Genomic DNA, 15,556 nt, shown 5'->3' with positions numbered 1-15,556 from the left:
GAGAAAAAAGAAAGGTTTATATAATATATTATATAAAGTAAAACTAAAATATACTAAGTAGGGTAGCTATATTTAGATATAAGAATAACCTATATTTATTATAAAGATAATATATATCTAAAAAAATATAATAGCCTACTTACGTATGTATTATTTCGTATCTAACCGTATACTAGGTGTGAATTGGGATTTAGCGACAACTCACCTATAGGCTGCCGTACGCTCCCGGCCTTCCTAGCCTCGCCTGCGCCGCCGCTACGGGTCTAGGGCACGATGCTAGGCTCGCGCACGCCGCCGTCTATTGGCTGCCCAGATATGCTACCGGATAGACTCTGCTCGACCACCAGACCACCAGACCCGCTGCTCGTCAGACACTATCCCATTGCCAATAGCGTGGCTGTTGCTTCAAATACGACGCACATGTCGCTCCGACCGACCGCGCCAAGATTTTCTTCTTTTGTCGCCAACTTGCCACTTTCGCCAATACACGTCCTTGTCACAATACTCGCACCACGTTCCCCAACATGCAATAAGACGACGACGACCGATTTCTACAACCGCCAAACTCGCCATTGTCCTCGGCTATTCATCCACCATCGGCCAATTGTCTCGTGACAACCGGGCAAGCCCAATTGCTTTCGTACAGCCTCATTTTGCCCCCAACCGCCACCATGGGCTCAGACGCCCCCAGCCCACCCGATTACACCTACGATTCCGAAAAAATCACCCGCGCCGAAAAGGTCGCTGCCGCCGAGTCCAAACCACTCGCCGACCCCGATCCCGCCCGCCTGTCCTTTGACAGCGGCAAGGTCGACCAGACCCACCGTCTGCTCAAGTCGCGACACATTCAGCTGATTGGCATCGGTGGCAGTATCGGAACCGTTCTCTATGTGTGTCCTTGATCCCCGCCTCGCTTGCTTTGCCACCACTCACTGATTGTATTGCGCAGGTTCAAATCGGTCAGGGCCTTCTCCATGGCGGCCCCGGTAGCCTTTTCATCGCCTTTAGCTTTTGGTGCACCGTTGTGCTCGCTGTCACACTCTGCATGGCCGAAATGGTCACCTACTTGCCCATCTCGTCGCCCTTTATTCGATTCGCCGGTCGCTATGTTGATGAAGCATTCGGATTCGCCATTGGCTGGAATTTTTTCGTCTTCCAAGCCGCCCTCGTGCCCTTTGAGGTGACGGCCTGCAATCTCATCATCAATTTCTGGACAAAAGCAGTGCCCACCGGCGCCATGATTGCCATTATCATTGTCCTCTACGCCGCCATCAACGTCATTGCCGTCAAGTGGTATGGTGAAACCGAATTTTGGGCTGCACTCGGCAAAGTCCTACTTATAGTCGGCCTCGTGCTCTTCACTTTTATCGTCATGGTCGGCGGCAACCCCCAGCACGATCGCTTCGGCTTCCGCTACTGGTCCAACCCTGGATCCTTTGCTGAGCTGTACGGTTATACTGGCAGCCTTGGTCGATGGGTTGGCTTTTTGCAGTGTTTGATCCAGGCTGCCTTTACCATTGCTGGTCCCGACTACGTTTCCATGGCCGCTGGCGAAGCTGAGAATCCCCGCAAAGTCATGCCCCGCGCCTTTAACGCCGTTTTTTACCGACTCACAGCCTTTTTCATCCTCGGTTCACTCTGCGTCGGTATCCTCGTTCCCTACAATGACAAGAATCTCATCGACGCCTATGCCAACGGCTCACCGGGAGCTGCTGCCTCGCCATATGTTGTCGCCATGAAGCGCCTCGCCATCCCCATCCTTCCCCACATTGTCAATGCGACTGTTCTGACAGCTGCGTTTTCGGCTGGCAACTCGTACGTCTACTGCGCCTCGCGCTCGCTCTACGGACTGGCTCTCGACGGCAAGGCCCCGCGTATCCTCGCCACCTGCACCAAGACGGGCGTCCCCATCTACTGCGTTGCCGCCGTCCTCGCTTTTGCGCTGCTGTCGTTTCTGCAGCTGGGCTCGGGCGCGTCGGTCGTCCTCAACTGGTTTGTCTCGCTGGTTACGGCCTCGCAACTCATCAATTTCGGCGGGGTCTGCGTCTCGTATCTGTGCTTTCGCCGTGCCATGCACGCGCAGGGTGTCGACCCCGCCACGCTGCCGTACCGTGCCTGGTTCATGCCCTACGCCGCCTACTATGCGCTCTTCTGGACGGTCCTGATGGCCTTTGTTGGCGGCTACCCCGTGTTTCTACCCGGCCGCTGGGACACGCCCGACTTTTTGTTCTCGTACATGATGATCTTTGTGTTTCCGGCCCTGTACGTCGGCTACAAGGTGGTGATGAAGACGGAGATCCACAAGCCTGAGGAGGTGGATCTGATTAAGGATTTGGCCGAGGTGGAGGAGCACGAGGCCAACTATGTGCCCAAAAAGGCAGAGTAAGTGCAGCGTCCCGTCTTGATTTTTTTTTTGCTAATGACGTATAGGTCACGTTTCGAACGCATTTTGGACACGCTCTTTGGGTAGGCTGGCGTTGGGGGGTTGGGCGTACACGGAAGATCCCCAGCATGAGGTCATGATTTATACCCTATAGACGGCATAGAGTAGCATATCGAATTACATCTGTAGACTGCATAGAGTAGCATATCGAACTGAAATTTCATGTAAGTACTGTTGGTATTGTAGAAATAGCCGCAAGTTGACGGGCGTCTGTAACTGTCGCTGTGTTAATTCACAGCTCTCGACTAGCACGAACTACGCACACAAGTTACTGGATACGAGTCTATATTCACACCAAACACAACAGGCGAGGTAATTATTACTTGTTCCTCTCTTCAATTGGGGTGTGTCGCTAGCACTCGCTCATCTATCCAACGGTAGCCTGTATAGCAATCATTACTCGTTCATCTATCCAATTGCAGCCTGTCGCTGGCAGTCTTGCAGAATTTCCAAACGACTTCCCTCATATATACATTTTCACTCTGCATGCCATTCTCGTCTGCACTTTACTTCCCGCTTGTCGCCAGGTCTCTAGCCGGGCCGCACTCGAGCACGCGGCCCCTCTCGAGCCGCACGCACCAGTTTGCATCCTCGACGGCCTCCAATCTATGTGCAATCGTAATGACCGTGCTGCTGGCGAGCTCCTCCCTGAGCACGCGCTGCACGACCGCCGCCGTAGCCCGATCAATGCTCGCCGTGGCCTCGTCCAGGATGACGAGCCCCGAGCGGCGCAGCACGGCGCGCCCGATGCCCACGAGCTGGCGCTGACCCTGCGAGAGGTTCTTGCCGCCGGCGTCGACGGCGGCGTCGAGCGCCCACGCGGGGCCGAGCACGCGGTGGATGGCGGCCGCGCACGCCGCGTCCGAGAACCGCCCCTCGGGGGTCCAGGTTGTCCCGCAGCGTGCCGGGGAACAGCGTCGGGTCCTGCTGGATAAACGTGACGCGCTGGCGGAGCACGGTGCGGTCGACCGTGGCCACGTCGACGCCGCCAATCGTCAGCGTGCCGTGCGACGCCGCCTGCGTCGCGAGCAGCGCGTTGGCAATGGTCGACTTGCCGGAGCCGGTGCGCCCGAGCACCGCGCACGTCGACCCGCCCGGGATGCGCAGCGTGATGCGGTCGAGCACCGCCGGCAGGCCGTCGTCGTACCGGAAGGACATGTCGGTGAAGACGACGGCGTCGCCCGGCGCGGGCCAGTCGTGCGGCGGCTGCGCGCCGCCCTCGGGCTCGGCCGGGATCGCGTTGAGCATGTGCACGCGCTCGAGGCTCACGGCGTCGAGCTGCAGCTGGGCGAAGCGCTCGCACAGCTGCTGCACGGCGGCCATGGCAATGGTGGTCTGGGTGAGCACGAAGCCGACGGCGGCGGCGGCGGTGCCGAGCGCGACCATGACGGCGACGAGCGCGGCGCGCATCGCCGCCGACGTCATGGACAGCCGGAAGTCGAGCCAAAAGGCCATGCTCCAGAAGAAGTGGTCCTGCTTCTGGAAGTCGTCGACGGCCTCGAGGTGGCGCCGCTGGAAGCGCGCCTCGCCGCGCATGGCGCGCACCGTCACGAGGCCGTCCTGCATCACGCCAATGTTGGCGATGATGGGCGTCAGGTAGCGCATCTCGAGCCGCCGCAGCGAGCGCGACACGGGCACGTACAGCCGGAAGAAGTACACAAAGAGGAGCGACACGCCGCCGAGCACGCCGAGGAGCACCGGCTGGTGCGTGGCCACGGCGACGAGCGCCATGGCGAGCGAGATGAGCTGGAAGACAAACGACTCGAGCGGCTGCAGGATGCCGCCGTCCACCATGGACATGTCGGCGATGAGCCGGTTCTTGAGCTGCCCCGTCGGCGTCGTGTCGTGGTACCGAAACGTCGCCCGGCTGACCTTGTCGATGGCGGCGCGGAACAGGCCCTGCGCCGCGTTGACGCTGATGTGCGCGAGGAGCAGCTGCGCGCCGCCGTAGCTGAGGATCTGCCCGGCCGAGAGGTAGCCGAGCGCGTAGAGCCACGCGCCGGGGTGCGCGTCGGCGTCGGGCAGGCCCCAGTAGCCGTGGGACCGGTGCGCAGAGTGCGCGCCGCCAGCCAGCGTGCGGGCCGTGTCCTTGCCCCATTCCTCGAGGAGCCGCGCGCGCGAAATGTCGCAGAACCGGGACACGCCGTACGCCGCGGCCAGCAGCACCCAGAGGGGCCAGCCGCCGGCCTGCATGTACTTGAGGTACACGGTCCACGAGACGCTGCCTGTTGCGGAAGGGTCTTCGGGGTCGACGCTGCCGTGGGCGAGGAGCTCCTCGTGGGCGGCGGCGGCGGCGGCGGAATGGTCCGCGTCGTCGTGGGCCGCGTCGTCGGATGGGGCGTGGTACGGATGGGCCAGCTCCTCGGTGATTTCGGCTGCGGAGAGGACGCGCGCGGTGCCGTGGTCGACGTCGATGACGGTGTCGGCGATGCGCAGGACGAGGTCGTCGCGGTGCGTCACCAGGACAATCATGCGGTCCTTGGCGAGCGGCCCCTGGAGGAAGCGCCGGACAATGGCCGTGGCGGTGTCGTGGTCGAGCGCCGCGAGGGGGTCGTCGAGGAGGAGTACGCGGCACGGGGCGTACACGGCGCGGGCGAGGGCAACGCGCGCCTTTTGGCCGCCTGAGAGCCCGACTCCGCCCTCTTCGAGCTTGGTCATGTCGCCGGCGGGGAAGGCGGCGAGGTCGGGCGCGAGCGCGCAGGCGTGGAGCACCTGGCGGTAGCGGTGGGCGTCAAAGGGGTGCTGGAAGACAATGTTTTCGCGAATCGTCTTGTTCTGCAGCCAGGGCAGCTGCTGCGCGTAGCCGATGGGCTCGTCCGGGCGGGTGAGGCGGCCGGCGCGGCGCTCCATCTCGCTGAGCGCGGCGAGGAGCAGGCTGGATTTGCCGGCGCCGACCTTGCCGCGGATGATGGTGAGGCCCGGGTGGATGGTGAAGTGCAGGTCGCGCAGGACGGGCAGGTCGGTCGAGGGCCAGGCAAAGGAGGCGTGCTCAAAGGCGATGGTGGTGGCGCCGGGGGTGACGGCAGCGGCGATATCGCGGTCCGGCTCGTCCATGTAGGCGTGGACGCGCTCGACGGGAATGGTCGTCTTCCAGAAGGCAGCGATGAGGTCAAAGGCCTCCTTGACGCTGGCCTCGAGCTGGGCAAAGAGCTGCAGCGAGGGCCAGATGACGTCGTTGGGGAGCCCGCGGCCGAGGGCGAGGGTGAAGAGGGCGATGCTGGCGAGCGGGTACGAGGTGCCGCCGGCGACGTTGAGCGTGGCGATGGCGGCCGTGACAAGGGCCATCTGCAGGCGCTTGGCCATTTCGCGGGCGCGAAAGGTCATGATGCGGTCGCTCCACGACTTGGTCCACCCGTTGAGCTTGAGCGGCCGGCTGGCCTCGACAAAGTGCGACACGGCCTGCGCGCGCTTGTCCGAGTGCGCGGTGCGCTGCCGCTCGAGCGCCAGGAGCTGCCGGACGAGGAGCGTGTTGCCCGTCAGGAACAGCGCCATGAGCGCGAAGCCGACCGTCGACGGCCAGCCCATGACGTCGACGAGGTAGTACATGGTGAAGAGGATCTTGATGGGCTGCGACACGAGCTTTTGAAAGTCCCAGAAGCGCTGCGAGATTTCGTACGTGTCGCCGCGCACGAGGTTGACGACCTTGGCGTTGGAGGCCGGCTGTGGCGGCGACGGGGCGGCGGCGGCGGCGGCTTTCTTCTTGTTGCGGCCGCAGATGCGCGAGATGAAGCGTTGCATGGTGGTTTGCGGTTCGGAGAAGGAGGAGGAGGAGGAGGAGGGCCGGGTTGCGTCCTGGGGCCCCTTTTCGGTCGTGTCGGAGCCGGGCACGGCACGGGTGAGGAGCTTGCCAAAGAGGCCGATAAAGGTCTCGCCGCGAGAGCGCTCATAAGCCTTGCGGGAGTACCAGTTGGCTGTCGTCTTGGCGACCTGGCGGATGGCGTCGAGGCCGAGCATGACGAGGGACCAGTACACAGCCACTTTCGGGTCGCCCTTGTCGAGCGCGCGATAGAGCTTGCTGGTGAGGCGAATGGTGGACACCTCGAGGACCTTTTCGACGATGGCGAGCGAGGTGGAGATGGCAAGGTCCAGCCCGTTGGCCTCGATGAGGCACGAGAGCAGGCGGCCCTTGACCTCGCGAAAGGCCATGTAGAGGCGGGTGTGCTGGAAGTCGTACGGCAGCTGCCAGACGTCGTCGACGGTGATTTCGCGTGTGCGGCAGAGCGCGGCCAGCGGGCCGACCCAGCTCATGGTCCAGAAGCGCAGCAGGCTGAGGTTGTCCTCGGGGCTGCGGAGGAGCGACGAGGGCGGGCGCTTGGCGGAGCCGATGTTGGCCACGTCCCAGGCCGGGTCGCGGAGGGGCATGGCGACGATGCAGCCGAGCGCGAGCGCGGCGAGGCACACGCGGACGAGCTGCGTGGGCTCGACGTAGAGCAGGTCGTGGTCGAGGAAGTGCAGCGAGTAGACGGCGGCGCTGGCGGCGAGCACGAGGGCGTACTGCGCGAGCAGCACGCGCGGCGTGCTCGTGGGCCGGTCCGCGACGGTGACGACGACGACGGCCGCCCACGGCACCGTCTCGAACAGGTTGAGCGTCCGCGCCGGCTCCAGGATCACGGGCACGAGCGCCAGGAAGAAGCCAAACAGCGCGAGCAGGCAGAGCAGCAGCGTCCAGTGCGTCCACCGCTTGGGCTGGAACGGGTCGAGGTCGTCGTCGGCGGCGGCGGGGCCGGGCTCGGCGGCAAACGGGCGCAGCCAGGACGGGAGCAGCTCGCGCACGAGCCGCGCGCGGACAAGGTACCCGGCGGCGAGGCTGAGCGTGAGGCCGGCGACGACGTAGAGGATGACGGCCTCGGCGGGGGCCGGACACCGCTCCCCGTGCGCCGTGGTGAAGTGCGGCCCGGACGAGGCGGACCAGCGCAGGAAAGGGGGGAAGCGCGGGTCCGAGGCGGCGGCGGCGGCGCGGTGGAAGATGCTGTCGAATTGCGGGCGCTGGAGGAGCGCGACAAAGGCGGCGAAACTCATCGTGTTGGGTGGCTGGTATGTGTTGGCCACGATGGGATGCGAGGGAGGGGTGTTTAGGCGACGCCTGGAATTAGCAATGCTGGCCGTCGCATAGAAACACGGCTGGGACAGGAACACGAGTGAGATTTGAGCGGTGGCGGACGGACAATGCGTGAGACGATGTTATTGCCGATGACCGGGGATGTGGCTGGATGCGGGCTTCGGGTGCCGGAGCCGGAGACGGAGGCGGGCAGGATTCGAATCAAGCAAGCGCAGCAACGAGGGGAAATTCAAGCAAGGAGAGCAAAAGAAATCACAACCATGGCCATTTGGTCCAGCACACAGCGAATGTAGAAGAAATGATGAATGATATAAAAAAAAGTTGAGAGGAACAAAACTCGTGCGGGCTGGTGGCATGGACAGGGTGGTCGGTGTGGATGCTGTAGCGACGCGAAATGTGGGGGTTGCTGCAATGGTTGGGGAACAGCAGACGGCGCCAGCAAATCAGAGGGATGGGCGAGATGTAAGAAGTAATAAATGTCGTGCTTATTGGGGTTGGTTTGGAGCCTTGCTGGATGCTGCATATCAGAGGACGAGGACGACATGATGTGGTGGCGGAAGGCAAGACTTGGCGAGGCATAAGTTATTGCGACTGCGCTGCAGTCTCTGACGGAAAGGCAAAGTTACATTAGAACCCCATTTCTGCATCATGCAAACCCAAAAAAATAAAAATACACAAGTATAGTTACACGCTATTCATCGCTTGCCCATGCTCACTAGTTTAACCTCCCCCACGCTGGACCCTTGTTCACAGTCCCCCCTCTACCCACTCTGTTGCCACCAGCCACCAGCCACCTTGTGGCACTCTAGCCACCAGCCACCTTGTGGCACTCTAGCCACCAGCCACCTTGTGGCACTCTAGCCACCGATAGGTAGGCCCTACAGGGCAAGCCTAATAGAGAATATCAACACACGCACACTTTATTATAAACGTAGTAATTACTTAAAAAATACATATAACTAAAGATTTAAAATAATAAAGTTAAACTATTAAAAAAACTATAAAAAGATAATTATTATAACTTAATTATATTACTTGAATAAGCTATTAATAAGATAAGTTATTAAAATCTATTCTTATTTTATTTTTATATATAATATTTATTATATTAGTTTATTTAAACTTTAAGAAAACCTATTAGTTATACTACTTTATCTCTTAAAGTATTATAAAAAATATATAACTAATTATAGCTCTAAAGGGTCCTAACTAATTAGAGCTTAGTAATATATCTAAGTACTATACTTAACTATAATAAGGCTATATAGTTTATTTAGTAGAGAATAAACTATTAGCTACTTAATAAAAACTATTACTAAGCAATTAATAGTATTAATAGACTATAATACTAACTATATTAAATAGAATAAGATTAAATAAGCTAATATAGGAGTTATTAGAGAAACCTTATAGTATAATAGCAACTGCCACGTAAATTTAGCTAGCACGACCGAATAACTAAGCAGATAGATTTAACATAGCGGGGCTAACCTAGCGCGTAATTATCTATCCCAATATAAACACTAAAGAATTGCCTAATATAGCTCTAGGAGATTAAGTTTGCATAGGCACTTCTACCTTATATATGCTTATATATTTATATACTATATCCTAGCTATATTAGCAGTTAAGACTTTATACTTATACTTTCTTAACTAGATAAAATTAGGCCCCTAGATAATATAGATACCTCCCTAACTGCTACCTATAGTATATACTTTATAATAATACTTATAGTCTACCAGGTTATTATAAGTAACTACTTTAAGACTAGCTACCTAAGTTATAATATATAAGGTAGCCTTAACTAGCTATAGTATCCTAATATATAATAAGTACTTTTTCTATATTTCTTGAAGTAAGTACTATATACTACTCTTATTTATTATCTTAATATAATTACTAATTATTACTAGCTAATATAAATATAATTAAGACTACTTTATATACTATTATACTAAACTTTTAAAAGTAGTAATTTCTAGACTATCTTTTTCCCTTATAGTAAACTATTACTAATACACTATATATATTATAGGCTAGGCTCTAGCCTAGCGCCTTTTAAGAGCCTAGTATAGAGCCTCTAAAGAAGCACCCTTATAAGTATAACTAGATAATAATTAGTTAGTATTAGTATTATAAATCCTTTTACCTTTCTTAGTTAAGTAGGTAAGAGGGTTATATACTATAAGGCTACTAATAGCTATAAGGCTAGTTGCCCCTAAAGCCCTTCTAGGGCTAGTCTATTATAATAATATCTTAATAAGACTAATATATTATTATTATTATTATTATATTATACTAATTAGACTAGCTAGTCTATCTAATACCTTTATAGCTTATAAGATAGGGAAAAAACTAAAGTACCTAGAGGAAAAACCCTAGCTTTAGTATAGGTTTAGTATAATTCTAAAGTAATTCCTAATAAGGAGTAGTATACTCCTTATTTTAGTAAAAGATAATAATAATAAGTATAAATATATAAAACTTAGTAAGCTAATAGACTCTACCTATTCCCTATTTAACCCTCTTAACCTTCTTTCTTTATAGCCCTCTTAGCCTAGGCTAGGTACTATATATAGTTAAGGTCCTTTTTAAATCCTAATCCTTAAATACTTTAAAGTTTAAATAGGTATAATAATAGCTATAGAAGACTATAATACCTACTTTTATTATTCTTCTTTTTAGCTTTTATAGTTTATTTTCTATATTATCTATATTAAATAGGTAGGAACATTTTTCTTTATAAGGCCTTACTTAACCTAAAACTAGTTAGAATAGCCTTACTACTTTTCTACTTCTATATACTTTTATATCTATTCCTATTTCTTACTTTATTATTATTTTATTTATATTTCTATACCTTTTTAAAGCCTTTAAATTAATATTAGCCTTTATATAGTTTATTATATTTATTATACTAAGTAAGGAAGATACTATAGCTATATATATTTAATTATTATTATTTTTAATTTATTACCTAGCTAGCTAGCCTATTTATTATAATATTTAAAAAGCTTTAAATTTCTTAATTTTTTTTCTTTTTTTTTAATAATATATAATTATATATCTTCCTTACTTTTAATATATATACTATATTCTTACTATTACCCTTACCCCTACCTAAGCTAAGCTATTCCTATTTTAACTATTAAACTATATTAACTCTTTTTTTTATTAGTTTCTTATTATTACTATTATTATACTTATATACTCTCTTCTTTATTATTCTTATATACCTCCTTAAGCTATACCTAGGCTATTTCTAGCCTTATCTTAATATTATTAATATTTTTTCCTTACCCTATAATTAGTAGAGGTACTAGATAGGTTATTTAGCCTAATTAGTATATAAGAATTATTATTATTATTTATAATATTATTAATACTTTCTTAAAAAAAATTTTTTTTAACTACTATTACTATTACTATAATAAGTTACCTTATTCCTAGTATATACCTAACTCTATCTTATTCCTAATCTAGTTAGTTTAATACTACTACTATTATTACTAATAATATAAGTAATCCTTACCTATTTATTATTTACCTTTATTTTAATACTAATCTAGTTAGTTATTTTTCTTTATAACCTTATTACCTTCTTACTATTAAGGACTAGCCTTAGGGTATTTATAAATAGGTATTATAATAGTATTAACTCTTTTATAAAGTAAGAGAGAAGGAAGGATAATCTATCTATTTACTATAGTATATAAAGGGGGTATACTAGGGGTATACCTATAGTAGCCTTAGGCTAAGTCTAGCTAGAGTAGGCTTAAGCCTAACTTCTTTATATACTCCCCCTTCCTAGTAGTACTATAGTTATATTAGCTATAATTACCTAGGCTAGTATAGGCCTACTATACCTTACTTACTTAAGCTAGTATATATTTAATATATACTTTATACTTATATTAAGTTATTATTTAAGGTTTATACTTTTTTAATTTATATATATAATACTAAAGAATATTTTTATAATAACTTTAGTTTATTTACTTTTTATTATAGCTTTTATACTTAGAAAATTCTTTTAAGTAGCCTCTATATTATAATTACTCTTACTTTAGGCCTAGCTATTTAGGTAGCTAATATTTACTAGCTTTATTCTTACCTTATTTATAATTAATTATATTATATTTTAATATTTTAATACTATTAGTTATTATTTAGTAATAGTAAATTATTAACTTATTATTATTAAATAAAGTATATTATATATATATTATATATATATTATATTTAAAGTAAGGTATATTTCTTAGCCTAGTTAGCTTTCTTTTTTATAAATAAATCTTTTACTTTATTTCTTAATTAGCTTTATTTTTTTATACTTTATAACCTTTATATAACTTTATACTCTTAAAATACTCTTTCTTAAATCTTAAATAACCTTATAATAACTTATAATTATAATAATAATAACCTATAATATTAGCTACTACTACTATACTACTTTTACTACTACTACCTAATAATAGTATAGGCCTAAAGAGGTATAAGAAAAGCTATTAAATAGTTTATAGTTATACTTTATAGGGTAATTTTAATAATAAAGAATACTAGTTTAATAATAAGCTAAACTTTCTTTATATTATATATTTTCTATACTTATACTAAATAATAGTACTAAAATATATTATAAATACTAATAATAAGTATACTATTTATACTATAAGCTATTAATTCTATATTTAAAAGCCTATTCTATTTAAAAATAGCCTAAATCTATACTAATATATATATACTTTATTAATACTTATTAATAGTAATAAGGCTATTATTAATAATAAGTAGCTTAGAAGCTAGAAGAATAATTTCTTATTACCTAGTATATTTAATACTTACCTATACTATATAATTAGATAAAAGATATATAATATAATAACTTTACCTTTTACCTTATATATACCTTATTAGTCTTAATAGGTTATAAGCTTAATAGTATTTATATTATAAAAGCTATTAATAAAATAAAAGAAAGTATTAATTTCTTACTATTTTTATTTATTATTTATAAGATTATATAAGCTAATATTTACTATAAAATATAAAAAATTTATAACTTTTTATATATAGAAAAAAGAAAAACTTTAAATTTTAGCTAATTTAGAATATATTTAATAAGTCTATTTACTATAAAAATTCTATATAAAGAAAAAGAAATTTCTATTACTATATTTTTTAATAATTTATATACTAACTTTATATACTTATTTTATATATATTATAATATAAATTTACTTAATATAGTTATAACCTTTAAGTAAATATACTTATTAGATTATTTATTATAATTTATAGTCTTAACTACTATAAAAAGTATATAATAATTACTTATTTAATAAAGAGAATTTCCTATTATTTATTTAAATACTTCTTACCTTTAAGTAAATATAAAATATTTAGTTTAGAAAAAAAGACTATATACTTAGCCTATTATTCTCTTTATTATTTTAAAGTTCTATTCTCTTAGTAAGTAATACTATTAGTAACTTAATTTTTATATATAAGTTAAGATCTTTTTATAGCCTTATTACCTACTTTATTATTTAATACTATATTTTTAATATTAAAAAAGGTATTAAGTATTTTAAAGTTTAAATTTAAAAATAATTAAGCTAAATAAAAGCTAAAAATAACTAATATACTAAGATTTAATAATCTTAATAAACAATTATTATAAAACTAAGAAAATAGTTTTATTTTAATTAAAACTTATAATAATAAGATTATAAAAGATTTTATTTAAAAATAAAAATAGAATTAAGCCTATATTATTACTTTTATTAACTTAAGCTATAAAGAATATATTTATAACCTTATTAAGAATAAAGCTATAATATTTATTTATTTATTAAATTACCCTAATTAAACCTTATAGTTCTTCTAGTACCTTAATAAACTTATAAGTGTTAGAAAAACCGTAGTAGTGGATCTCTTATACTAGTACCTTACTATACTAGGTACGGACCTAGGGCTGCCTAGGTAAAAACTAGCCTTTCCTATATACTAATCTACTATTACGTAATAATTCCTAGTAGTAGTTAATAGTGTTTAGTATGTTCTTAGTAGGTAGGTTCCTAGGCTACTACCTTAATCTATATTACTCTATATTTTCTATTATTTATTAACTATCTAGGTATATTAAATTACTTACTATCTATATATATATCTAAGTAGTAGAATAGTCCCCTACTATAGTGCCTATCTATAGGTATATACTATAGTATTTATATGGTTTTTAGCCTTATTCTATATATTAAGAGTTAAGGAAAAGCTATAATATTAAATTAAATTATAACTTTAAAGGAGAATTTTAAACTAAAAGAGATTATTATTTTCTAAACTATAATTAACTATTTTTTAATATTAATCTTTACTTAATATAGATTTATTAAGAAACTAATTATAATACTTATTAATACTTAGGTTAAATAGTAATCTTTTAATAAAGACTTTAAAGTTCTTAAGACTTTAATAATATATCTTTTTATTAATAATCTTAATAAAGAGTTTAACTTTTATATTATTAAAATAACCTTTTATTTTATTCTAATATAAACTAGTAATACTATTATAGCTTTTATAATTATATTTATATAAATAGTTATAATTATAATTAATCTTATTAAGTTTAAATAATAAAATAATAAAAAGTCTAAATAATAAGCTATTTTAATTATTATAATAATTACTAAAGAGTATTTTCTTTATAGTATAATAAAACCTAATATTATTAAATACTTTTATTCTTTTTATAAGCTTTTAGGTTATTTTAATAAGTAATATTAAAAGTTATACTTTAAATTCTATTTAATAAACTTACTTTTTTCTTTTTAATAAAATAAAAAGTATTAATACCTAATTAAAAAATATAATAATAAGTATAAATATAAAAAAGTTAACTTTAAATAATATATAAATTCTTTTATAAACTTTAAGCTAACCTAACTTACTTTTACTATTTTTTAAAGCTTATAATACTCTAATTAACTTAAAGTAAATAATACTTTTATAAATATTAAACCTAAATAAGATTTTAGCCTTTTTATATTATTATATTAGAAATTAATACTATTTAACTTTAGTATATTTAACTATATTTTAAACTATAAAGAACTTATAAAAAACCTATTTCTTTACTTAGGCCTTAGTATTTAAGGCCTTATTAATACTATTTTAAAACCTACTATTTATAAAATAGCTATTATTATTATAAAGAATCTTAAAACTACCTTAAAATTATATAATAGTATTTTATAAAAAGGTACTTTAATAAGCCTACTCTTTATTAGCTACTTAATAATAAAAAATATTATAATAGTTTTTAATAAAGAAAAAGTAATTATAATAAAGAATTAAGAAGTTATTTTTACTATTTAGTAAATTACTAAAGTATATATAGTTAATTATATTACCTTAAATATTAGTATATTAGTTTATATAATAAATAACTTAAAGTATAAGCTATAATATAATTAATCCCTTACTAGCTACTAGCTAATAGCTAGTAGGGCTCTAAATTACTTATTTATATAAGGTCTTACTAGCTATAAATAAGATTAAAATAATAACTTACTAGCTATATACTAGCTAGTAAAAAATAATAATAACTATAAGTATTTAAATAGAGTATAGCTAAAATTACTACTTAGCCCTTACTAGGAGTTAATAGTTATAAAGAAAATATATTTATTTATTTATTAAGTTTTATTATATAATATAAGCTAATAATAGTAAAAATTAAAAATAACCCTTAGGGGTATTACTATAATATTCTCTATAGGATATATCTTAGGCCTATATAGATAAAATATAAGGTATTAAAGGTAAAAGAGGATAGTAAGTAAGGATAAGAGCTAGAAGCTCTTAAGAGAGAGAAAAGGTAAAGGTATTATAAAAGCTAGGAGGCTATAGTAATAGTTAAGCTTAACTAGCCTAAAGACTTATAAGGCTAGATATAGCTCCTTTTAATATAAATAAAAATAAAGGGGAAAGGGAGGAACTAAGAAGTTAAAAGATTAAGAAGATAATAGGCTTAACTAGTC

At 42.7% G+C, this 15,556-nt stretch overlaps 2 protein-coding genes across 2 annotated transcripts; one reads left to right on the top strand and one right to left on the bottom strand.

The window, feature by feature from the left end:
- Positions 1–671: 671 nt before the first annotated feature.
- Positions 672–2,470, top strand: CCM_08077 (general amino acid permease (Agp2), putative; the record flags this gene model as incomplete). Its single annotated transcript, XM_006673216.1, has 3 exons — positions 672–890; positions 950–2,382; positions 2,431–2,470. 3 exons carry the CDS (start codon positions 672–674, stop codon positions 2,468–2,470), a joined length of 1,692 nt encoding a protein of 563 aa, XP_006673279.1.
- A 479-nt stretch (positions 2,471–2,949) lies between these two features.
- CCM_08076 (ABC transporter, putative) lies at positions 2,950–7,462 on the bottom strand (the record flags this gene model as incomplete). Its single annotated transcript, XM_006673215.1, has 2 exons — positions 2,950–3,213; positions 3,263–7,462. 2 exons carry the CDS (start codon positions 7,460–7,462, stop codon positions 2,950–2,952), a joined length of 4,464 nt encoding a protein of 1,487 aa, XP_006673278.1.
- Positions 7,463–15,556: the final 8,094 nt, after the last annotated feature.

The sequence above is a fragment of the Cordyceps militaris genome, assembly GCF_000225605.1.
Source record: "Cordyceps militaris CM01 unplaced genomic scaffold CCM_S00006, whole genome shotgun sequence".
In the NCBI taxonomy this organism is placed as follows: Eukaryota; Fungi; Ascomycota; class Sordariomycetes; order Hypocreales; family Cordycipitaceae; genus Cordyceps; species Cordyceps militaris.
This window is presented reverse-complemented; position numbering and strand designations above follow the sequence as displayed.